Source organism: Peromyscus eremicus, chromosome 6 (genome assembly GCF_949786415.1).
Source record: "Peromyscus eremicus chromosome 6, PerEre_H2_v1, whole genome shotgun sequence".
Taxonomy (NCBI): Eukaryota; Metazoa; Chordata; class Mammalia; order Rodentia; family Cricetidae; genus Peromyscus; species Peromyscus eremicus.
The window spans coordinates 68020615-68046847 of record NC_081421.1 but is presented as its reverse complement, the minus strand read 5'-3'; the positions used below and the strand labels follow the sequence as shown (position 1 = coordinate 68046847).

The 26233-nt window shown below is 41.6% G+C and overlaps 1 protein-coding gene across 2 annotated transcripts in view; it reads left to right on the top strand.

Moving 5' to 3' along the window:
• Snx27 (sorting nexin 27) overlaps window positions 1–26233 on the top strand; it is an 87283-nt gene that overhangs the window by 14660 nt on the left and 46390 nt on the right. For both annotated transcript variants that reach the window (XM_059265797.1, XM_059265798.1), the window contains exon 2: window positions 11788–12019. In XM_059265797.1, the coding sequence (XP_059121780.1) occupies window positions 11788–12019 (232 nt within the window). The remainder of the gene's footprint in view (window positions 1–11787; window positions 12020–26233) is intronic.

Genomic DNA, 26233 nt, shown 5'->3' with positions numbered 1-26233 from the left:
ACACGATCAGTTTGGACTTTTAGCTGTATTTAATGCCATGTATTGTCTTGATTTGGAATTCATCCATGATGGATGTTGAATATCATTTCATATGTTTATTTCCATCTGCATATCTTTATTTGTTTTTTTTTTTTTGTTTTTTTTTTTTTGTTGTTTTTTTTTTTTTGTTGTTTTTTTTTTTTGGTTTTTCGAGACAGGGTTTCTCTGTGTAGCTTTGCGCCTGTCCTGGAACTCACTTGGTAGCCCAGGCTGGCCTCGAACTCACAGAGATCCGCCTGGCTCTGCCTCCCGTGTGCTGGGATTAAAGGCGTGCGCCACCACCGCCCGGCTCCATCTGCATATCTTTAGTGAGATGTCTACCCAGATATTTTCCCTATTTTTAATTTGAATTGTGGGGCCAATAAGAAGGCTCAGCTGATAAAAGCACTTGCCACCAAAAGTTACTTGCCCAGTAACCTTAGTTTGATCCTGGGGCCCGTATGGTGGAAGGAGAGAACTGACTCCTAAAAGTTATTCTTTGAATTCTATGTGCACATAATGCCATGTACATGTCATACCCCCAATAAGTAAATGATTATGATAAATTGGGTTGTTGAGTTTGAAGAGATTGCCATGTATTTAGATACAGGCACTTTGTTTTTATTTTATTTTATTTTTATTATTTATTTATTTATTTTTTGGAATATGTTTCTCTGTGTAGTCCTGGCTGTCCTGGAACTCACTCTGTAGACCAGGCTGGCCTCAAACTCACAGAGATCCTCCTACTTCTGCCTCCCGAGTGCTGGGATTACAGGCCTGTGTCACCCCCCAGTATTTGTGGACCATGTCTTTAGTATTGATCTAAAGTCTCATCTTCAAACACCAAATCTCACACACACACACACACACACACACACACACACACACACACACACATTTTTTTTTTTTTTTTGGAGACAGGATCTCACTATGTATCTGAGATTGGTTGTCTTAGTTAGGGTTTCTATTGCTGTGAAGAGACACCATGACCACGCCAACTCTTATAAAGGATAACAGTTAATGGGGCTGGCTTACAGTTCAAAAGTTTAGTCTGTTATCATCATGGTGGGGAGCATGGTGGCATGCAGGCAGACATGGGCTTGAGAAGGAGCTGAGAGTTCCTGTATCTTGACTCACAGGCAACAGGAAGTGGTCTGAGACACTGGGTGTGACTTGAGCATATATGAGACCTCAAAGCTCACCTCCGCAGTAACACTTATCCATCCAACAAGGCCATACTTATTCCAACAAAACCACATCTCTTAGTAGTGCTACTTCCTGTGGGGGCTTTTTTCTTAAGTCACACTGGCCTTGAACTTGCTTTGTAGCCCAGAATAGCCTTGAAATCAGCTTGAAACCTGCTGCCTCAGCTTCCTGAGTGCTAGGATTGTAGCAGTGTTCCCTCCCTGCAACTAAATTTTCAACTTTACGGTACTTGTTTATTTTATCTATCTATCTATCTATCTATCTATCTGTCTATCTAGAGCAGTGCTGGCGATCCAAACCAAGGGTATTATGCATTGATAGATAAGCTCCCTACTATTGACTCATAACCTTGGTCTGTGTATAGTACAGTTTTTCAAAAATTTGTTCACTTATGTTTAAATGTACATGTATACAGTGCATGCATGTGTGTGTGTGCGTGTGAAGGCTAGAGGACAACTTTGAGTGTTAGTCTCAGAGATTCTGTCCACAATCTGGGAAAGATGCATCAATGGTTAAAGCTCTTGCCACAAGACCAAGAGGACCAGAACCCACATAAATACTACATGGGTATGGGGTCTCCTGTATTGCAGCCTTGGAAAGTGGAGACAGAGGGACACCTGAGCAAGTTGACTGGCCAGACTAGCATGTTGGTGAGCTCTGGGTTTGACTGAGAAACTCTTTTAAGAAGAAGAGGTAGCTGTCTCTTAAGAAAGATTCCTGACGTCAACCTGGGGGCTACACATGCATAAACACTTGAGCGTGTGAGCACTCAGTAAACACACACATGAAAAAATGATGTCTGTTTCCTTTGAGACATTGTCTCTCATTGCCCCAAAGCTTACACATTAGACTGGATTGGCTAGCCAGCAAGCCCCAAGGATCTGACTGTTTTTACTTCCCTAGTGCCGAGATTACAGTTCTGCAAGAGTGCTCAAGCATGCAAACACGCGTAGCTACACATGCGCACACACACATACATGCACACACAGTCTAACTCTATGCTGCTCTCTATCTGGAACTCACTGTGTAGACTAAGCTAGGCCTGATCTCACAGAAATTCACCTGCTTCTGCCCTTGAGTGCTGAAATTAAAGGCATAGCCACCATACCTGGGGTGCCTGGCTTTTTGTTGTTGTTTTGTTTTGTTTTGTTTTTTTGTGGGTTTTGGGAACCTAACTCAGATCTTCATGCTTGTGAGACAAGGACTTTACTGACCAAGATAATTCCTGGGCATTGGTTCTTTTTTAAAAAACACATTTATTAAATAAGAACAGAAATGTAGATGCAGTCCAAATAACAGTATTTTGCTTAACAAACATTTATGAACATTTATGCTCTGGATATATATTTGTGACTGTTTTATATGTCATTAAAAAATTCTTGGGTTTAGCTGGACATAGTAGCCCATGCATTTAATCTTAGTACTTGGGAGGCAGAGGCAGGAAGATCTCTGTGAATTCAAGGCCAGCCTGGTCTACATAGTAAGTTCTAGGACAGCCAAATGGCTACAATTGAGACCCTGTGTCCGTCCCCCCATCCCCCCAAAAAAGAAAAGTTTATTGAGCTTATATTTTGATGATTTTTTTAAGTATATGTTCTCAGAAATGCAATTATAATTTTAAAGAATACGAATTTTATGTCTGTAGTACTTTCCTCAAGGATTTTTACATCTTCTTAAAGTCGTGGTCCTATGTTCTGGATGATAGAAGTTGGCATAAGAGTAATTGAGATGAGCTGACAAAGGGGCTCATGCCTGTAGTTGTAGTGCATAGAAGGCTGAGGGAGGAGCACCGTAACTTTGGGCCAGCCTGGGCTACATACTGAGATACTAAGAACAAAACAAGACAAAAATAGTAATTGGGATAACTTTACACTTTTAAAAGTTGTTGACCACCCAAAATACCGTTGACCAGATTTTACTGCTTGTCAGAAAACACCTGAATATTTTCGAAGCCTTTGGTCACCTTTGTCTACTTGGGTTTCTCTCATTTTGTCAATAGGTTATTCTAAGGTATAAATACAAATTGTATTATTTCTGAAGCATTCCAAACTTCTTTGACAGTAGTTGTCTGGAATAGTAGTTTTATTTAGACTTGTCCAAACTCCCCCCTTTTCTAGTTTTGCTAGTGCACATCTGAGTCTCAGCTCAAGGCCATTCAGGTGATTTAACTTTGAAGACTTTGTTTTTGTGTCCAGCAGCTCCGTGTTTACAGTTCAGTTTCTGGTCTGTATAGCTGTCCTGAATGGCTGGGCAGTGAAAACTCAAAGGACTGTCTCTTTTCTGGTGTGACAGGAATCTGTCTCTCTAGCTAGAGAGTTTTACACCCTGTTTCCAAGAGGATATAGTCTAGAAAAGTAGGGGCTCATTTAAAAGTTCTGTCTATATGAGATAATATAACAGCTATGTTAAAATTTTAAGATACTATTTTAGTCACCCTAACTTATTCGTTTATATTTTGCTTATTCTGTCTTTTTTAAAAAATTACTTTATCTGGCATGCATTGATGTTTTACCTACATGTATTTCTGTATGAGGGTGTTGGATCCCTTAGAACTGGAGTTACAGACAGCTGTGAGCTGCTGTGTGGGTGCTGGGAATTGAACCCAAGTCCTCTGGAAGAACAGCCAGTACTCTTAACCACTGAACCATCTCTCCAGCCTTCTGTTCTGTCTTTTTTGTTTGTTTGTTTGTTTTGAGACAGGGTCTCTCTGTGTAGCCCTGGCTGACCTGTAACTCTCTGTGTAGATCAGGCTGTACTCAACTCACAGAGATCTGCTTGCCTCTGCCTCCCAAGTGCTGGGATTAAAAGTATGTGCCACCATGCCCAGCTCATTAGTTATGCCTTTTTATGGCAAAAATATTTGATGTTTATAATCACGGTGAATAGTATTTTTAATTTTACATGTATAAGAAACTATGATCTATTTTTTGCACTTAAGTTTTTCCCGTGTTTACATATAATCATTAAATATTAAAAAAATTAATTTATTATTTATGTGTTTGAATGTTTTGCTTGCATATATGTATGTACACCATGTACATGCCTGCTGCCATGGAATGCAGAAGAGGGCATCAGATCCCTAGGAACTGTAGTTAAAGATGTTTATGAGTCTCCATGTGGGTGCTGGGATTTGAACCCAGGTCCTCTGCAAGAGCACCAAGTCCTCTTAACTGCTGAGCTATTTCTCTAGCCCCTGCCTTCAATTTTTTGGGTAGAAATTTGGGCTGTTTTCAATTTTGGAACATTGTGAATAAAGCTGCAATGAACTGTTTACCTATAGTCATTTGCACGGGCATATTTTCATTTCTTGTGGGTAAACATAAGAGTGGAATTGGTAGATTGTGTAGTATTGGCACAAGAAAATGAGTACACTGTTTTATGCTCTCCCCCCCCCCCCCCCCCCCCCCCCCGATTTGAAATCTTTTTTTTTATTAAGAAGTTTTTATTCATTTTACATACCAATCACAGATCCCCCTCTTCCTTCCTTCTGTACCTCTAGCCTCCCCTCTCCCCCAACCCACTCCCCATTCCCTCCTACAAGAAGGCAAGATCTCCCATGGGGAGTCAGCAGAGCCTGGTACATTCAATAGAGGCAGGTCCAAGCCCCTCCCCCTGCATCAAGGCTGTGTGAAGTGTCTCACCATAGGTAATGGGCTCCAACAAGCCAGCTCATGCACCAGGGATGGATCCTGGTCCTGCTGCCAGGGGGCCCTGAAGCAGATCAAGCTACACAATGTTTTGTGTTCTTATCAGCAGTGTGTGAGATTTCCAATTGTCTTACATCTTTGGTAAAACTTGGTGTCTTTTGTTGGTGTGTTTGTTGCGTATGGATTGTAGTGTGCAAGCCTGTTCATGTGCATGCAGAGGCCATGGGAGGACCTTGAGATCTTGACTGTATTGCTGTGTGTGGTACTTGTTCTTTTGAGTCAGAGTCTCTCACTGAGCCAGAAGTTTGACCTTTCAGCTGGGCTGACTCCTGGGATCTGTGTATCTCCCTCCTCCATTATTGGAATTACAGGCCTGGTTTTTTACGTGGATGCTGGGATTTGAACTCAGGTCCTTATTTTTATATAGCAAGTGCTTTACTCACTGAGCTATCTCCCCCCAGTGCTCTTGTCAATTAAAATCTTAGTTCTTGTGGGCACATTGCCATTGTGTTTTAATGTAGAAAGTTGAAAAGCATTCTATTGCTTGCAATTATATGATTTATTGTCTACTTTTATTTTTTAATTTTATTTATTTATTTGGTTTTTCGAGACAGGGTTTCTCTGTGTTTTTGTTTTTGTTTTTGTTTTTGTTTTTTTGAGACAGGGTTTCTCTGTGTAGTTTTGGTGCCTTTCCTGGATCTCACTCTGTAGACCAGGCTGGCCTCGAACTCACAGAGATCCACCTGGCTCCGCCTCCCGAGTGCTGGGATCAAAGGCACCCCACCGCCCGGCTATTGTCTACTTTTAAAGGACTGCTTTTGAGGGACTAATTGTCATTTAATTACTCTTGTGTGTCACAAGGGATCAAAATATGTTGTGCTTCTTGTGTAGGAATGGCTCCTTTCCCTGGCATATATAGCAGTTTGCTTTGTTATGTTTCTACCCATTATGTTTCATTATGTTCAGCTCCCTTCAGAAGCAGGGTACAAACCCTGACTATTTAGAACTTTCTTCTGCTTCTGGGAGTGTTTACCTGAGCTCTGTAATTTCCTCAGCTGGCTAACTGGTTGACTTGGAAGTAGTGTTTGAAGCCACTCCACTAGCTAGCTAAAAGCCTCTCCATTGGAGTCAGACGTTGATCTCAAAGCAGAAAATGAGAATTTCATTAAAATGATCAGGTGCATCTTTACAATGCTGAAAACACCTGATTAATTTGAGTACCACGTAGATTCCCAAGGAAACAAAATTTTGGTCTTTTTTATGGGTTTCATTATAAAGCATTTTCTTATGAAAAATTTCAAACACCAAGAAGTTGAAAGAGTTTTAAAGTGAGTACCTGTATGCTTAGCATCTTTAAAAATGTGTTCATTTATTATTTGCTTTTTGTTTGTTTTTTAGTTTTTCCAGATAGGGTTTCTTTGTGTAGCTCTGGCTGTCCTGGAACTTGCTCTGCAGACCAGGCTGACCTTGAACTCACAGAGATCTGCCTGTCTACCTCTGGGATTAAAGGAATATGCCACCACCCCCTGGTTTATTTATTCTTAATTATATGGAAGTGTGTGTGTCTGTGTATGTGTATATGTGTATATTTACACCCATGCATGTAGGTGTCCAAGGAAGACAAAAAGGGTGTTGGATCCCAGGAAGTAGAGTTCTAGGCAGTTGTAAGCTGCTGGATGTGGGTGTTGGAATCTGAACTCAGGTCCTCTGCAAGAGCAGAGAGTGCTCTTGACTGCTGAGCCAGCTCTCCAGCCCCTACATTTACCCTCCTCATTCTATAATAGCTTCAGTTTTATTTGTTTAATCACCACATATTTGTTGAATTATTTTTGATAGTTCATTGAAAATACTGACTTTTTTTGTGGAAAAGCATAGATTGGTATGTCTTATCCAGTCTCAGATCCTTTTGTGTTTTTTGTGGGACTTGTGTGGTTCTCTTGTGCTTGCTTATTTTGTAATCATTTACTTTCAGATGAATTCCTGATTATGTTACAAAGAAAGAAGGCAAGCAAAACTGGTGGAAGAGGTTTTATCGTCCTGGAGAACTGAACTGTGCCAGCCCATTTGCTGGTGTGGATATCCAGTACTAATAGCTTTCTCAAGTGGCTCCATGTTCCAGAGCTACAGCTCACTTTAGTCCTCATAGCCACTTCATTAGCCATAGATGTTATTGGCGGCTTTTTATACGGATTGGGGAACTGAGGCATAGTGAGACCGAATAAGTCTATATAATACTAAGTAAGCTCTTATTTGTTAGACGGCGTCATTGGTATTCAAACCCCAAGCATATCTAATTCACCAGAGCACATGCTTTAACCAGATGTCTGCACTGCTGAAACTTCCCGTTTCTACTTTGCGTTTATTTATGCCCATGTTTGTACAAGTTTGGGGTCCATACTTAACTTGAATCTGGTTTAGTATTCTTGTAGAAAACAATGTATCATACCAACATTTTTACGACTAATACTTTGTAAAATATTTATTATTTTTAAGTGTGAGTGTGTGTTTGTGTGAATGAGTTTGGGTATGTGCATGTGATTGCCAGTGCTGTCAGAGACCGGAGGGGTCCTATGCCTTTGGAGCTAGAGTTATAGGTGGTTGTGAGCCACATGATGTGGGTGCTGGGAATTGACCTTGGTCTTTTGCAAGAGCAGTATACACATGCACTTAACAGTTGAGCTGTCTCTCCAGCCCATGACTAATACTTTATGATTGTGAAGTCCTTGAAATTCCTGAGGAGGGAGGGCCCTGTTTCAGATCAGATGGCGGCGGCCTGGAGTTTTTGCTGACTTCATTCTCTAGAGAATGAAAGACTTTCTTTCTTTGTTTAAGTTGAGGCGTATATAGCATTTTTTCTGCAGTTGAGCCAGGTAAATGTTAGCAAATGTATTTAGGATATGACACAAAACACTAGAAGTCCTGTCCTGTTTTGTATTGTCTCTTTCATTTGTGATGCTGGGGTTGAATCCAGGGCTCACACAAGCTGTGCACATGCTCCACCACTGAGCCGTATCCCCACCTCTTGACTGTATTAATGTTTTTTAGTGAAGATTTTGGGATGTTAGCCAGTTGGAAGTACATTCTTGGTAACAAAGATTGGGAACTTAAGCTGTTCCCTTTGCTCTCTGGCTGTTTATAACACTCACTTAAATTTCTCTGGAGTCTTTTCTGGATCTATTTGTTTTTGACACAGTCTCACTGGCCTGGAGTTCACCACTATATAGAGCAGGCTGGCCTTGAACTCACAGAGAGAGATGTGTCTGCCTGCTTCTGCTTCCGGAGTGCTGGGATTAAAAGTGTGTGCTACTGTGGCCAGTTTCAGGGGGAATTTTTGTGAGTGACTCAAGGAGTAGTTCATTTCTGTTGACAACTTAGTAAAGTTGTGTTTTGAAATCATTAGGTTTTTTTTTTTTTTTCTCCCTCTTTTGGTATTTCAAGACAGGGTTTCTCTGTGTAGCCCTGGCTGTCCTGGAACTCACTCTGTAGACCAGGCTAGCCTCGAGCTCACAGAGATTAGCTTGCCTCTGCCTCCCGAGTGCTGAGATTAAAGGTGTGTGCCACCACTGCCTGGCTGAAATCAGTAGTTTTAAATCTTTTTTTTTTTTTTTTTTGGTTTTTCAAGACAGGGTTTCTCTGTGTAGCTTTGCGCCTTTCCTGGGACTCACTTGGTAGTCCAGGCTGGCCTCGAACTCACAGAGATCCGCCTGCCTCTGCCTCCCGAGTGCTGGGATTAAAGGCGTGCGCCAAGTTTTAAATCTTTTTGGAGACCACATATTCCTTTTTGAAACCAGTGAAAGCTATGGAACTTCTCCCTTCAAAGAAAGATACATGACACAAATATACTTTTGCGTATATAGATTTTGTAGGGCCCTGACTCCCAAGCCTGTACAAAGTTCTCCAAGACTGAGTGGGGTGACATATGCCATGAAGCCCACACTAGAGGAACTGCAGCAGCAGAACTCAGTCAGGGTGTGGCCGCTTGTCGGATCCTGTCAGGAAAAGCTGGGGAACATGCTCGTGCCTCCCTTGGAGGGCTCCCTGCTCCTGCTTTCCTCTCTTTAGTAAACCTGTGTTTGCTCTGCTAAAATAAACAAACAAAAGCCCTGTAAGGATTGAAAACAAGGGACTCTGTAGAGACCCTGTCTCAAAAAACCAACCCCCCCAAAAAAAGGACAGAAAAAAGTTGGGGACTAAAAAAAGTAAGATTTGAGGATAAGTTCACAAAAAATCTTGTTAGCATCTAGGATATTATATTGTTCAGTCTCTGAGATGTCTTGTGTCTTCTATTTTATTGAAAAATTAAAATGGATATTTGTGAATAAGCTAAGGTTCCTAAGGATAGATGAGTCCTGTGCTGATTTCTAACCTTTACAGTTTAGTTTTCTCAGAAGTACTAAGCCCAAAGAACTAGATGAACTCCTTTGCCAACCCGTAAGTTTTGGTTTCAGTTTCTCCTTTCCCTCAAATGTCTGCCAGCCCCCAACTCTAAAGTGAACCCAGCAGGCTCTCCACGGCTGAGCTGTATACAACCCCCCTCCAAAGCTGAGCTGTATACACCCCCCCACCTCCCAATGGCTCTCCACGGCTGAGCTGTATCCCCCCCCCCCCCCCACGGCTCTCCACGGCTGAACTGTATACACCCCCACCCCTCACGGCTCTCCACGGCTGAACTGTATACTCCACACAGTTTGCTTTCCTCCTTCCTCCTGTCTGCTCTTTCTTTGGCTCTTCAAACTGTCAGCTCTTGTCACCCTGCAAGTAGAGACTCTCTCGCCTCTGCCTCCAGAGCGGGGGTTACATTTGGAAAGTTGGAATTTCATCTTCTGGTTTCTCTTCAGATTGTGTGAGTTGGGATTTCCATCAGCAAAGGGACCCTTCATTTTTATATATAGAACTGACTGTTCTTGGTTAATTACTACTTTTAAGAGTTTGCTTATAATTAGAATTTTAGTTTGAGAAATGTCAAGACTTTTGAGGATCACAAATTTTTTTTTTTTTTTTAAGTTTTTTGAGACAGGTCTTGCCATATAGCCCATGCTGGTCTTAGAATTGAGGCAATCCTCCTGTTTCAGCCTCCTGGGTGCTACAATTGTGTCCTACCATACCCAGCTGGATTGACTGGCTAGATTGTTAGACTGAATATAAGGGAGGAGGCTAGCTGAGGCCTCTCCTGTCTGCTCAGATACCAGACTCTGACAGAGGCAGCCCGTGACTGAAAACTGCGGAAGGCTTCTTACGAATCTTAGCATTCTTTCTTTTCAGGAAGGGAAAACCCTAATGGTTTGGAACAGAACTGAAAAAAATAATTTAACTCAAAAGGGCTTTACATCTGTAAATGAGTTTTACATCTGAAAGTGAGTAGAGGCCAGGTGTATTTTTCCTGTCTCTTGTGAGAGGCGTGTAGGGACCCCAGGCCAGCTGCCCAGTGGTTTTTGCTGAGGCAGCTCGTTAGGTCAGCTGCTCGGGAGGTGGTTCAGTTTGTTGAGGGCTTGTGAGACTCAGCATCTTTCTTGACAGAGTGCTGTTCTTTCAGATCTTACACTTTTCCTTATTTCAGCCTTGCGGTATAAGTGAGCAGCAGGAACATGAGTGGGGTTGATTTACTGTATAACTGTAGGTGTGTATTTCTTGGTTTGGGTGATTTTACAGAGTTTTGAGTGAAATGTACGGAGCAGGAAATGTGTAGCTAGAATCCTGAGAGATTATCCAGACTGACTGAGAGAGCAAAGGAAGTTGGGCCAGTTAGAGAAGTATTGCTCCTTTAAAAGCCAAGACAGAGAGGAAACCAGTCTATATGCAGATTAATTCTTTTTAACTTTCAAGATAATGACCTGCTATAAAGGAAGAGGAATTTGAAGATATGGGGAAAATAGATATTTAATGTAAAGGAGCTGTCTTGGGGATACATACACACTTAAATCTCTATAAAGGGAAGGTCTTTTTGTCTTTTTGTCTTTTTTTTTGTTTTGTTTTGTTTTTGTTTTCAGGACAAGGTTTCTCTGTGTAGCCCTGGCTGTCCTGTAGACCAGGCTGGCCTCAAACTCTGCCTCTGCCTCTGCCTCCTGAGTGCTGGGATTAAAGGCAGTGCCACCACTACCTGGCTAAGGGAGGTGTTTATTTATTTATTTTTTTTTTGAGACAGGGTTTCTCTGTGTAGTGTTATACCTGTTCTGGATCTCACTCTGTAGACCAGGCTGGTCTTGAACTCACAGAGATCCGCCTGGCTCTGCCTCCTGAGTGCTGGGTTTAAAGGCGTGTGCCACCACTGCCTGGCAGGTTTTTTTTTTTGTTTTTTCTCCAAGAAAATTCCTGAAGTTGGAGATATGACTCAGTGGTTGAGAGTGCATACTGCTCTTATAGAAGACCCAAGATTGGTTCCCAGCACCCATATTGGATGGCTCACAACTGCCTGTAACTCTAGCTCCAGGCCTCTGCCCTCTGCAGGTACCTGCACTCACATGCACATACTCACACATACACACAGTTAAAATAATAAAAATAAATCTTAGGAAATTTCCGTGTAGTGTAGGTGAACAGACTATGATAAAAATGAGAGGATTATCAAGCCACTTTGATTGTATTGTACATATGGCTGGTTAAGGTGAGGAGAGTAGACCGTTTAGCTGAAAGAGCTTTGTTTCTTCCCAGCAGCACTGTCTGTCTTTCCTACGGCTTTCCTGATTCTAGACTAGAGAGAGGATAGGTCTCTCATCTGTTGGTATTTTCTCTCCCTGCCATAAGTTCACAGAGTTTCACTTTAGATTCTAGAAAGACAGATAGCTTTCCTGGAACCAGATGAGTCTTCTGATTTCATAGTTCATACTGTGACACTGGAGTGGGGACAGGGGGTGGAGTCACAAAGTGTTTGGACCCTTCTGGTTTATGGGATTGTTTTTTTTTCCCTTTTCCCCCTTAGGAACGGCGTGAATGTTGAGGGGGCGACACACAAGCAGGTGGTGGACCTGATCCGAGCAGGAGAGAAGGAATTGATCTTGACAGTGTTGTCTGTACCTCCTCATGAGGCTGACAACCTAGACCCCAGTGACGACTCCTTGGGACAATCATTTTATGATTACACAGAAAAGCAAGCAGTGCCCATATCGGTCCCCACATACAAACATGTGGAGCAGAATGGTGAGAAGTTTGTGGTGAGTGTCAGCCCAGCTTGATCCTCAAACATTGAGCTTTTATTTCCCTCACTCGCAGGAATATATTTCAAGCAGTAGAATAGAAGACTGCTGCCTAGGTGAGTTTGTCTGTCAGGAAGTTGGGTTCACTCAGAGAACATCTTGGCACTGATTGACTTATTGCAGGATGGACTAACATTAACGAAGAGTCCTGTTTCTGCTTAAGTACAATTTCATTTTATTTCCTGACAGTTTCAAGTTTGTATCCTGGTCTTTTGTAAAAATACATGAATTTCTTTTGCCATATGTCTTTGCTAATTGTTTGATTTACTGTTGGCTCTGAGCTATAGACCAAGATTAATTTTGAAAGGTATTTTCCAAAATATTCGGATAATACAGAGGTTTGTTATTTTGAAACCTGTGTATCCCTATACTTATTCCTTTCCATATCTTGTTCCTTTTCATTTCTTGGTGATGTCTATGTGCATGAATGACTCCTGAGTTTTTTCTCTCTGGTCCTAATATAATCTGACTGCAATTCCCGTGAGCTGTTTACACATTTCTATTTTGTAGCTATTGTAGATAAGTAGAACTCATCTTGAATTTTAGGTGATATGTGACAGCCCATTTCCTGATGCTGTTTGGTCTTCAAAACGTAGTTGCTATTAATATTCCAGACTGTTTTTCTCTTGTTTGCACTATGTTTTATTTGCCTTTGATTGTTTCAGAAACGTTGACATAATAAGCATTAATTCTTTTATCCTTTGTGGAAATGCAGTGGGTTCTGTTAGATATTGGCAAACAGACCACAGGTGTTTAGAGCTGTAGGGCTGGAAGTATGGTTCAGTGGGTAGAGTGCTTAACTATCGTATGCAAAGTTCTGGGGTCAGCACTCTATAAAAGACTGATCTGCTGATTAAAGTTATCACCTCTGAAACTTGGATATGTCCCTTCTGTAGGAATGAGCCAGTGAACGCTTGAGGAATTCTTCCTCCCAGTGAGGAGGTGAACAGAACGCTGAAGTTAGCTGGGGATAATTGCACGTGGGTTTTGTGTCATCATGGTCTCTGTGTTCTTAGAGCTATACACAAAGTTTAGAAATGAGAGCTGATTGATTATGGAACCTTTGAGAATTACCTATGGCTTTGGCAACTTCTGTAGCCTTGAGACAAGGAATGAAACTACTAATTGTTTACTTTTGTAAAAGGTTTGCTGTATTAGCCAAATTTCTGTATGTTTCATCATTCATCTAGCTAGAGGTCCAGTTTTAATGATGTCCATAGTCTCTTATCTCTTACCACAATAAAGACAATATTTTCATCATGCCCCAAATTTCCTTGCTCTGTTTTGCAGTTATTGTTCCTTTTTAACCCCTGATCTATTTTCTGTCTCTATATTTTGCGCTCTTTTTTTTTTAATGTCAGACACATGGAAACATATAATATGTATGTGTATTAGTTACTGTTTTTGTTGCTGCAACAAAATACCTGACAGAAAGAAGCTGAGGAATAGCAGGTTTATTGGCTTTGAGTTTGAGAGGACTGCCACATTAGGGAAGGCGTGGTGGCTGGGGTGCTTCTAGCTGCAGTGTGGAAGCATCAAGCAGTTAGTCACACTGCATCCACACTCAGGAAGCAGAGACCAGTGCTGCTTCTTAACTCACTTTCTTCTTTTTACTTTTTAGTTAGCCTAGGAATGTGCCCACATTCAGGGGAGTCCTTCCCTCAAGTTCAACTTCATTGGAAATGGAAGGTTATCGCTAAGGTGATTCTGTATCCAGTCAGGTTACCAATAAAGATTATTTACTACAACAGTGTGTATGTGTGTGCGCGCGCGCACACGCACGTGTGTGTGCGTGTGTGTGTGTGTGTGTGTGTGTGTGTGTGTGTGTGCATGTAGAGGCCTGAGGTCATCATCCTTTCCTCAGTTACTTTCCACCTCTATTATTATTAAATTTTTACATTATTTGTGTGTTGGGGGTGGGGTATGGATGTGGGTGTACATGGGTGTCTGGAGGTCAGGGAACAACGTGTAGTAATTGGTTCTCTCCTTCCACCATGTGGGTTCCAGGGATTGAACTCAGGTCATCAGGCTTTGTGGCAAGCACCCTCACCAGCTGAGCCTTCTCACTGACCCTCTACCTCACAAGAAATTGGCAGAGCTGACAAGATAGCTCAGTGGTTAAGAGTGCTTGCTGCACTGCGATGAAGCCCTGAGTTTAGATTCCAACACCTCTGCAATAAGCTGCATATGGTTTCTTGCTCACCTGTAACTCTACACTGTAGAAGGTAGAGACAGGACCATTTCTAGTACTTGTTGGCTGTCAGATTGCCTGAGAAACGAGAGCCCTTGCCTCCAGCTAACAAGGCAGAAAGTGATGGAGGAGGAAGGACATTCAATGCCCTCTGTTGTCTGTACGCTCACATTACACAGGTCTGCACTCAGGCACACACTCCGACGTCCACTGCACACACACAGATAAATCCCTGGCAGACTTGGATTGGAGGTGTGACTCAGTGGGAGGAACTGTGCCGAGTTTACATGAAGCTCTGGGTTCAGTCCCTAGCACCACAGAAACAGGTGTAGTAGAGTATGCCTGTGATCTCGGCACTCAGGAGGATCAGCAGTTCAAGGTCATTCTCAGCTACACAGAAAGTTTGAGGCCAGTCTATAGGAGACCTGTTTCAAAAACTCAAAAGAAACTGACAAACTACTTTTCAAAAGTGCCTTTGTCATGTTTTCATTTTCATTTGCAATAGAGAATTCTAGTTTTTCTATAACCTTGAAATGTGGTATTTTAATACTTTTCCCCCCAGGTAGGGACTTGCCAGGTATCCTTGGGTGGCATTTAACTCACAGTGGTGTTGCCTCAGACTCCCGAGTGCTTCAGTTAGAGAGTGGGGTGAGGCACTGTGCCTGGCCTGTCTTTTTTGTCTTTGTTTGTCCTTTGTTTTTTATTTATTTACGCCAGGACTGAACCCAGGGTATTATACTTGCTAAGCATAATTTCTCCCACTGAGTTACAGCCTTGAGCTTTAGTCTTTCTTTACTCTTCCTCATTTTTTTTTAAAGAGGTTTATTTTCTGCTATTTTTGAGATGGGGGCTGGAGGGGGAGAGTGAGTGTGTATGTTTGTGTCTGTGTGCAAGTGCCCACAGAGGCCAGTGTTGAGGCCAGAGGTGTCAGATCCTGCTAGAGCTGGTTGTGAGCCTCTAGATGGAGCCCAACTTGGGTTCTCTTCAGGACCAGGACATTCTCTTAACTGTGGAGCTGTCTTGTCAGTCTTTTAAAATTTATTTGTATTTTTTATTTACGTGTGTGTGTGTGTGTGTGTGTGTGTGTGTGTGTGTCTGTGTCTCTGTGTCTCTGTGAGTGTATGCCAACTGTTTGTAGGTGCCTGCAGAGGTGAGAAGAGGGTGTTGGATCCCTAGGGCTGGAATTATCGGAAGCTGTGAGCTGCCTGGTATGATCTTTTGCAAGAACAGCAAGTGCACTTAACCATGGAGCCATTTCTCCAGCCCCTACTGTGGGCATTCTTGTGGGTATAGTGGTATCCCACTTTAGTTTTAATTTATACTTAGCCAATAACTCATTGATAATTAATTGATTTCTTTATGATTAACTGCCATTCATGTGTTATCATTGATGTGAAGATTCTGCTAATTTTCTGTCCACTTAAAAGTTTGAGTTTTATTATTTTGTGAATAAGAATTTATTATGTATACTGGATATAAATTCTCTCTTAGGTGTTTTGTATTTCTCCTGGTCTGTGGCTTGCCCTTTTATTTTTTAAAGTGTTTTAAAGAACAAAAGTTAGAAATTTTGATAAAGTCCACTTTGTCAAATTTTAATTATTGGTAATGCATTTCATGTTTTAGTAAAGCTTCTTAACTCCAGAGTGCCAACCCTCCCACCCATCTCTCTTCAGCAGGGTCTTACCATAGAGCCTAGTTTGGCCTTGAACTCATGATCCTCCTGCTTTAGTCTTCTGAGAGCTGAGGCTCTAGCTATATACCACCACACTTGACTTTATTATTCTGCTATCTTATAAAAGTTTTATAGTTACTTTAACTATTTTTGTAATAATGTATAAACCGTTACTATAATCATTCATATAAATTGTATAGTTTGGTGGTATTTAGAGTGTTTACAGATTGTATCACAACAATCAGTTTTACAACATTTTCATTACTTTGATGCACTATGCACTATAGCCATCATCCCCCTAGACCTTCCATCTTCCTTCAGCTCCAGCTTATACTAGTCTACTTTCTGTCCTATAAGTTGACATATACTGAACATTTCATTTAGCTGTTCTCAAGGCTTACCTGTGTTGTATTATGAACCTATATTTTATTTTAACTTCATTAGAATTCCACAACATGGTGTACTTATTAGTTAAGGTTTTCTGAATGAACAGAACTGATAGAAATTTCCTTTTAACATATATGTGTGTGGGGGAGGGATTTATTGGACTGGCTTATAGGATGTGGTCTGGGTTGTCAACAGTGGCTGTCTCACAATGGAAAGGCTGAGAATCCAGTAGTTGTTCCATTCATCAGGCTGATGTCTCTGCGGTCCCAATTTGGTGCAGGAGCCCTGGAGGATTCCTGGAGAGCTGCTAGTCTTCAGTCTGCATTGGCATCCTGAAAACGTTGGCAGCAACAGGATAGATGAACTTACCAACAAGAGTGCAAAAGGCAAAAGGCAAAGCTTCCTTCTTCCATGTCTCTTTTTGATGGTGGGGGAGTTGATACAGTTTCTCTGTGTAGCTCTGGCTGTCCTGGAATTCACCAGGCTGGCCTCAAACTCAGAGATCCACCTGTCTCTGCCTCCTGAGGGCTGGGTTTAAAAGCATGCACTACCACTACCTGACCTTCCATGTCCTTTTATGTGAGCTACTACCAGGTATGACCCAGATTTAGAGTAGATCTTCCTGCTTTAAAAAATAACTGATTAAGAAAATCTCTCAGCTGGGTGTTGGTGGCGCTTGCCTTTAATCCCAGCACTCGTGAGGTAGAGGCAGGTGGATCTCTGTGAATTCGAGGCCAGCCTGGTCTACAGAGTAAGTTCTAGGACAGCCAGGGCTACACAGACAAATTGTCTCAAAAAACTTAAAAAAAAAAGAAAGGAAGGAAGGAAGGAAGGAAGGAAGGAAGAAAGAAGGAAAGAAAGAAGGAAAGAAAGAAAGAAAGAAAGAAAGAAAGAAAGAAAGAAAAGAAAAGAAGTCCTTCACAGGAGTGCCCAGCAGCTTGGGTTTTAGTTGATTGCAGGCAGATGTAGTCAAGTTGACAACCAAGATCAGCCATCACATACAGTATAGCACTTTTATGTTTTCAAATCTGTGATCCACTTTTGTTGATTTTCTGGGTGTATTATGAGTGTTAAGTTTATATGTATACACACACACACACACTATTGTTAACTCTTTGTTGTGACACCTTCTAGGAGGTCGGCTGAGTCAGGATGAAGCCAATCTCTTCTTCCCAACTACTGGCTGTCAAAAACCCATTTAAGTGGATGATGAACGCAGACTTTGTACTTTGTCTGAGAATCCAATGGCCATAGAAGTAGCTGCTGATGCTCTGGGTGAAAAGTGGAAGGGTCATGTGGTGCAGTCAGTGGTAGGAATAACAAACAAGGGGTCTTGACTCATGGTGGAATATGCAGCTGCTGTTGACTGGGAGCATTCTTGTTACAGACCCGGGAGAACTGGAGAGAGGAAGCACAGGTCTGTTTGTGGATATATTGTGGATGTCAACCTGAGTGTTCTCAACTTGGTTATTATTGAAAAGGATATTACTGGATTTGTGCTTTGGCAGTTGCGGTCCAAAGCATAATCTGAAAGCTTTTCAATCTCTCAAAAGATGATATCCACCAATATATTGTCAGAAAGCCCCTAAACAAAGGTTAGAAGTTCATTACCAAAGCACCCCAAATTTAGTATCTTGTTACTCCATGTGTCCTGCAACACAAATGCTGTTGTACTACTCTGAAGAAACAGCACACCAAGAAAAATGAGGCTCCAGAATATGCTAAACTTTTAGCCAAGAGAATGTTGTTCAAATCTTAGATGGTCTTTTAATAAAAAACCCAGAGCCAGATATCAGGGTGAAAGCTGAAAGATCAGAGAAGCAGAACAGCCAGCCACTAGTTCTTACCTCTACAAAATCCTCAGCCTAAAGAGAGAGAGTTCCTGTTTCCTCACACCTTATATACCTTTCTCTCCCCTGGGATTAAAGGCGTGTGTGCTTCCCAAGCAAAGGCATGAGATCTCAAGTGCTGGGATTAAAGGTGTGTGCCACTACTGCCTGGCTCTGTTTCTCTCCTATACTGGATCAATCTCATGTAGCCTAATGTGATCTTGAACTCACAGAGATCCAAATGGATCTCTGCCTCCTGAATGATAGGATTAAAGGTGTGTGCCACCACTGTCTGGCCTCCATGTCTAATCTAGTGGGTGGCTCTGTCCTCTGATCCTCAGGCAAGTTTATTGGGGTACACAATATATCACCACAAAAGAAAAACTCCAGTAACAGATTGCTAAGAGACATAGGCTTTCTTCACTGAGAGCTACTTCTAAGTCTGAATCCAGTCAAAAATAAGCCCATAAGAGTAACAAGTAAATGATCAGACCTTGACTCTTAAAAAAAAAAAAAAAAATTAAAAAACCCCTTATTATAATTTATTCCAGTCATTACTGTATGTGTACTTAAAAATCTGTAGCTGGGCATAGTGGCTCACACCTGTAGTTCCAGCACTGGGATGAAGCATGGAAGTGGGAGAGGCAGATCTAGGGGGACTTCTGAAAGTTTAAAGGCTAGCTTAGTCTACATGTGTTCCAGACCAGCCTGGACTAGACTACTGAGTGAGACACTGTCTCAGAAACACATGTGTGTATGCATTCACATTCGTGTGTGTGTGTGTGTGTGTGTGTGTGTGTGTGTGTGTGTGTGTGAGAGAGAGAGAGAGAGAGAGGGAGAGGGAGAGGGAGAGGGAGAGGGAGAGAGAGAGAGAGAGAGAGAGAGAGAGAGAGAGAGAGAGATATTTCTCATATGGTCTTTCTATGTAATGGCTCAGGTTGGCTTCAAACTTGTTATGTATTGCTAGCAATTCTTCCAACCTAGTCTTCAAATGCTAGGATTATGAGCATAGGTTACCACATCTGGATTAAATATATTTTTTAATATTAACTGACACAGTCATTTTACATAGTTGTGGGGTACAATATGCCATAGCAAATCCTTGTATATAATGTGTAATGATCAATATAGAGTAATTGAACATATTTGCCTAGTTCCTGATCTTAGAGGAACAATTTCAGCTTTCCCTCATTGGATGTGATTTAGGCTGAGTTTGTCCTATATAGTCCTTACTGTGCTGAGATACAGTCCTGGTATACTTTGCTGAAAGCTTTTTTTTGGAGGAATGCTGAACTTCAGCAAATGCTTTCTCTGAATGTGTTGAGATGATGGTGATTTTTAGCATTCATTATTTGATAGGATGTATTTATTGATTTACATATGTTGAATCATTTTTTTATTTGTTCATCTATAATTTTATGTGTTGTTAAATTTGATTTACTAGTATTTTGTTGAAAAGCTTTTACATATCTGTTCACTAAGGATATTGACTTTTAGTTTTCCTGTTTTTGTTGTATAGGATCTGTACGTGCATACGTACGTGCGTGCGTGTATGCGTGTACGTGTGTAGAGAGGGGGGCATGTGCATGCCAGGTATGCATGCCAGGGCACAGGTCTGAAAGTCTAGAGCACAACTTGTAGGAGTCAGTTCTCTTTTTTTTGGTTTTTCGAGACAGGGTTTCTCTGTGTAGCTTTGCACCTTTCCTGGGACTCACTTGGTAGCCCAGGCTGGCCTCGAACTCACAGAGATCCGCCTGGCTCTGCCTTCCGAGTGCTGGGATTAAAGGCGTGCGCCACCACCTCCCGGCTCAGTTCTCTTTTACTGTGTGAGTTCCAAGCATTGAACCAAGGTCATTAGCCTTGTCAGCAGCGCCTTTACCCACCGAGGCATCTTGTTCACTTTAGACTTCTCATGTGTTTGTACAGTTGGTAAATCTTGTACATTCTTGTTAATCAAATCTTAGTTTTGACAGTTTCATGCTTATAAACAATACAATGTATCTTGATGATAATGCACTCCAAATCTCTCTTCAACTTCCCTAAAGCACCCTGACATTTCCCCTTCCCCTTCATGTCCTTTCCTTATTGATTGATTGTTTGTTTACCCACTGAGTCTTGGTGCTTCTTGTTGGAATGCTGACTGATGTTGTGTAGATGACCATAACTGTAGAGAGTTCATGTGATGTCCAGAAGGCAGCATTTCACAGCACCCTTCTCATCCTTTGGCTTTTACACTCTTACACACACACACACACACACACACACACACACACACACCCTTACACATTGTTTCCTGAGCCCTATGTTGAGGAAGAATTAATACAGATGTTTCATTTATGGCTGAGTACTGAATGGTTACTTATCCTCAGCACTTTGACTGATTATCCATCTGCATTAACTGCTGCTCATTGAAGAGAGCAGCTTTTCTGGCCAGGATTGAAGGAAACATTTATCTGAGTGTATAAACATAATTATTTAGAAGACCATTTGACAGTGTGCTCATTTAGCAGGACCACAGTAATAGGTTGCTCTCTAGAGCTTATGACTTCCCTTAGTCATGGCCTTTTGACCAGATTTATGTACTAGGCATGGATTTCCTCCTGTAGAACAGGCCTCAAATCCACCCGCAAAATCATTGTTGGTTACCCCTTCTGTGTGCCACAAGTGCACCAGTGGGCACATCCTGCCTGATATGTCAGTACTGTAGCATGCAAGGTTCACTGCTAGGAGTACAATTGGTGGTTTTCTCCCCCAGGAGCCTGCAGAGGGCCCTTTCAAACTGTGAAAGCTAGCCAGGAAGTTTTCAAGTCAGTTCCAGCTTGATTTCTCTATGTCCACAACCTAAGTGTGTTGTATCTGCAGCAATAGAGTTTGATCACCTAGTTTTGATGGGCAAGCAGGAGCAATGTAGTAGCCTGTGTTTTGGGGGGGCCTCTGGAGCGTCCCTGACTAATAATTTACAGGGAGGCATTCCATGCCTCACATTGAGGTTTCATTAATAATTCATGTCTTTTTAAATTATACTTTTAATTAGCTTACAAAATAGTGGGTTTCCATAAAGGCTTTCATGTTGATTTCTTGCGCGTGCGCGCGCACGCGTGTGTGTGTGTGTGTGTGTGTGTGTGTGTGTGTGTGTGTGTGTGTGTATGTGTATGTGAGAGAGAGAGAGAGAGAGAGAGAGAGAGAGACAGAGAGAGACAGAGAGAGAGACAGAGAGAGATAGAGAGAGACAGAGAGGTATTGGAAAAACAGGTTTTGATTATAATTTCTTTGACTTTGTTGAAACTTGATTTGTAGTCTAACATACAGTCAGTTCCATAGAATCCTATTTGATGATGAAAAGAATGTGTGTGTATTCCATAACTCTTAGATTGAATGTTGTATAAATGTTTTTTTGGGTGCTTTTAGTCCTTAGAATAGGTTGTTGATATTTTGGAGAGGTCTGCATGGTTGCCCAGTAATGAAAGTGTGGTGTCAAGTTTCTAGCTGTTAGTGCATTAGAGTCCCCTCCTTTTAGTTATAATAATATTTGCTTAGATAATTGGATGCTTTGGGAGTATATATATATTTGCAGTCCTTATTTCTTATTGAATTTGTCCCTTTACCATTATATATTGATGCCTTTTGTCTCATACAGTTTTGGTTGTCTTTCACATAAAACCTATTTTTATGTAAGAATAGCTACTATTGCTTGCTTTTATTTTCTTTATTTTTCCATCCATTACTTTTGATCTTTGTGTTTACTTGGTAAAGTGAATTTATTAAGGTAGCATAGTGTTGGTCCTGTTTTAATTCATTCAGTCTATATCTTTTATTTTATTTTATTTTATTTTTTTAACTAGATAGGGTTTCTCTGTGTGTCCTTGGCTGTCCTGGAATTTACTTTATGGACCAGGCTGGCCTCATACTCATAGGGATTCGCCTGCCTCTACCTCCTGAGTGCTGGGATCAAAGAGGTGTACCCTTTCAAGATTACTGATAAGTAAAAATGTACTCTTGTCATTTAATAGTCTAGTAATTTTGTATATTTTTCCTTGTTCATTTTTGTGGTTTGAGTTTCTGTATTAATAAGATTTCATTGTTTTCTCTTTTTGTGTATATATTCTGTTAGTTTTGTGTTTTCATGATGATCATCATTTTTTCCCCCAATGGAGGATGCCTTTAAGTATGGCGGTAATGAATTTCTTCAGGTTTTTTGTTGTTGTTGTGGGCTTTTTTTTTTTTTTCTTTGTGGAGGACTCCTTTAAGCATGGTGGTAATGAATTTCTTCAGTTTTTTTACTTCTCTTGGAAAGACTTCATTTTCTTCCTTCCTTCCTTCCCTTCCTTCCTTTCTTTCTTTTTTCTTTTCTTGATGAAAAGCTTTACTGGTATATTTGGTTGGCAATTTTTTCCTTCTGGACTTTAAAAATATCATCCCTTCCTTGGCGTATGAAAAGTTTCTACTGAGAATCTGATGTTAGTGCAATGATTTTCTCATTCATGATTTGACTTTTATTTTAAAAATGTGTATGGGGTTGGGAATTGTTTGGTTTTCCCATCGTTGTCTTTAAAAAGAGAAGGGGTTAATTTCGACTCATAGTGCAGAAGGTGATGCAGTGCACCATGGGGGGGAAGGTGTGGTGGCAAGGGCGTGAGGCTCACGTTCCTCAACAGTCTGGGAGCAGAGCTGTGGTTTTCCTTTTTTTGAGGCAGGGTTTATGTAGCTCAGGCTGGCCTCAGACTCAATATATAGCTGAGGATGATGCTGAACTCCTTGTTCTCCTCCTCTACCTCCCAAGTGTTGGGATTACAGGCCTGCTCCACACACCTGGCTCTTTGTCTTGTTCTGACATGTGACCATAAGGTGCCTCAGAGAAGACCTTTTATTGCTGAAATCTACTAAATTTGAATTATCTTTCCTAAGATTTGAAAATTTTCCATCAGCTCTTTTATTGACTAGGGTTTCTCTCTCTCTCTTCCTCTCCTTCTCCCTCCTTCTTTCTCAATTATATGTGCATGAGAGTTTAGTCTATATGACTGTATATGTACCATATGGATGGCTGGTGTCCAAAGACACCAGAAGAGGGCATCAGATTCCCTGGAACGGGAGTTATAGATGGTTGTGAGTCCCCCTGAGGGTGATGGGAATCGAACCTGGGTCTTCTGCAAAAACCAGTGTTCTTAACTGCTGAGCCATCTCTCTAGCCCAATAATTGTTATCTTAAAATTAGTTGGGGCTGGGGGTTGGTCAGATGGCTCAGCAGGGAAAGGTACTTGCTGCCAAGCCCAATAATGCCCCAGAACTCACATAGTAGGAAAGAACCCACTTTAAGTTGTCTTCTGACCATGCATGCGTGTGTGCACACATACACACACCCCTGTTTAAAGTATTAGTTGAGGAAAAGAATTCATCCTTTGAATCTCCTTTTAGACATTTTTGCTAATTTCTTTTCATTTGTGGTCTGCTGGAGAGTTACTGTGTTCCTTTGGAGATACGATGTCATGGTGCTATATTTTTCATGCTTCTTGGGTTTCTGCGTTGTTTATTCATTTGGCACATCATTGCTTGTACCAATTTAAATAAAAAAATATCGTGTAGTGTGTGATACATGTGTGAGTGTGGTATGTACCACGGTGTGCTTGTAGTGGCGACTTGTCAGAGGTGTGTTTGTCAGAGGACAACTTCCAGGAGTCTATTCTTCCTTCCACCATGGGATTGGGAATCAAATTTAGGTCATCAGGCTTGTATGCTCAATGTTTTACCCACAGAGCCATCTTGCCAGCCCTGCCTGTATCAATTTTACAGGGTGGTTTTCATTAAGAAAATGGGAAGAATTTTCCTGGCATTGTGTCCTGCACTATCATTTTAATAGGTTGCATTGACATTGGTTAGGGGTGAGTGTTTTAATGTGTAGTTTCTGTGTAGCTTCTACAAGTGTAATCAGCTTTGGTGGTGTCTGAATGTTTTAGTGTTGTGTAAGTTATATGATTGTAATTCAAGCCGGAATGCAGCTCTTTTGGGCAGGTTGGTTTAGGCATAGAGTGTGCCTATCAGTTTCTGTGGGTTGCATGGAGATGGCTTTACCCTAGAAGAACTGTAGAATATAGGTGAGATGCATCTGGTACATTAGCAGAGGTGTGTTATCATCATATTTTTAAGGGCCATGTCAGGGGATGGCCATGTTGGTAAGTTTAGATAAGTATGCATACCCACAGCATGACTGCTAGCAGAGCAGAAAATGTATCAATATCTACTGCTACATGGGCACCATGTGGTACCAGTGAGTCTAGATGGGGTACCCGTCAATGTCTGCATGAGTGAATTTTCAAAGCTTCTCACTGACTCACTTTAATATCTACTTAGTGGAGCAGAGGGAAGGTTGACATCTAGGGCCTGTGGCAAGGTGAATGAAGCCACGCAGGGGTTCATAGGGCTGGACCCATTAAGCTGTCTTTTGCTGCTTCATAAGGCCCTGGTGTAGAAGTCTCAGGATGGCAGTAGGAGCTGGGGGGGATGGGTGAGTACAATTTAATTACAGTAACGAACAGTGGTAATAGTAACTGGGCCCAGGGCCTGTGTTGGTTACAATCGTTTACCAGCAAGTGTTCCAGGTTATCTATGGAAATAGCTGGGGCCTCCTACTTATCTTTTTCTTGCTACACAGAGACCCTCTTGGCTCAGGGTTAATTTGAGAGATAAGATGATAAGTACTGTGTTGTTCTTAGTTCTCTTTTGGAAATTTATTTATTCATTTATTTGTTAGTTTTGGAGATAGGGTCTCACTGTGTAGCCCTAGCTGACCTGGAAATTGGTATGTAGCCAGGGTGGCCTTGAAGTTAGAGATCCCTATGCCTCTGCCTTCTGAGTGCTGGAATTAAAGACATGTGCTACACATATCCTGCCCCTTAAAAACAAAACAATGCCCCATAGACTTGCCTTAGGCCAGTTTTATGGAGACATTTTCCCAATTAAGATTCCCTTTCCCCAGATATATCTAAGTTTGTGTCAATTTGACAATAAACTAGCCAGGACAGTTGACCACACCTTGTCAGTTTGACACACAAACACATCATTTACTAAGACCTTTCCTTTCTTGATCATCCTGAAGATTTCATATTAGTATCAGCATCACAATATGAAACATTACAGCTTTTAAACACTCCACAGTCTTTGCATTTTCAGTTTCTTTAAAACATCCAGTTTCAGCCGGGTGGTGGTGGTGGTGGTGCACGCCTTTAAACCCAACACTCAGGAGTCAGAGGCAGGTTAATATCTGAGTTTGAGGCCAGCCTGGTCTACAGAGTGAGTTCCAGGACAGCCAGGGCTACACAGAGAAACCCTGTCTTGAAAAACCAAAACAACGACAACAAAAATCCAGTTTTCCTGAAATATCCATAATTTCTCTAAAATATCCAGTTTCCCTAAAATTCCGAAACCTCTTAACTGTGGTCTTCTGTAAAATAAAAATAAGTTACGTACTTTCTTACTCCAAGATGGAAGAAGCAGGGCACAGTTATAATCAGATCAAGCAAAACCAAAGCTGACCAGTGTAGAAGGTTCAGTGCTTGACATCTGGGACCCATGCACAATCCTCTGGCCTCTGAAGGATCTTAGCAGCACCTCTCTGGCTCTGCTTTCCACAACACACACAGCTCCACCCCACAGCTGCTTCTGTCCTTGGCAGTCATCCTGTGGTCCTGGCATCTCCAGTATGCTGGGGTCTCCATTACAGCTGGACTGCACCTTCACTAAGAGCCTCACCTGAACTCTCCATTGACTCTGACCCTGCTACACAGTGCCACGTCCCAGATGCTCTCTATGACTCCTTCATGTCTTCAAAACCAGTAACCCTGCGGAACCTACACATTACCAGGTTTGACTGCTAGTGTAAGATGCAGCTTTGGACCACCCTGGAACACAGCTTGTGTGTGCTGACCCCAAGGAAACACTTTTTGTTGTTGTTTTGAGACAGGGTCTCTCTACATAGATCTGGTTTTCCTGGAACTCACTATGTAGACCAAGCTGGCCTCAAACTCAAGAGATTTGCCTGCATCTGCCTCCCCAGTGCTAGGATTATAGGTGTGCAGGTTTCTTCTTAATCACAGTGATTT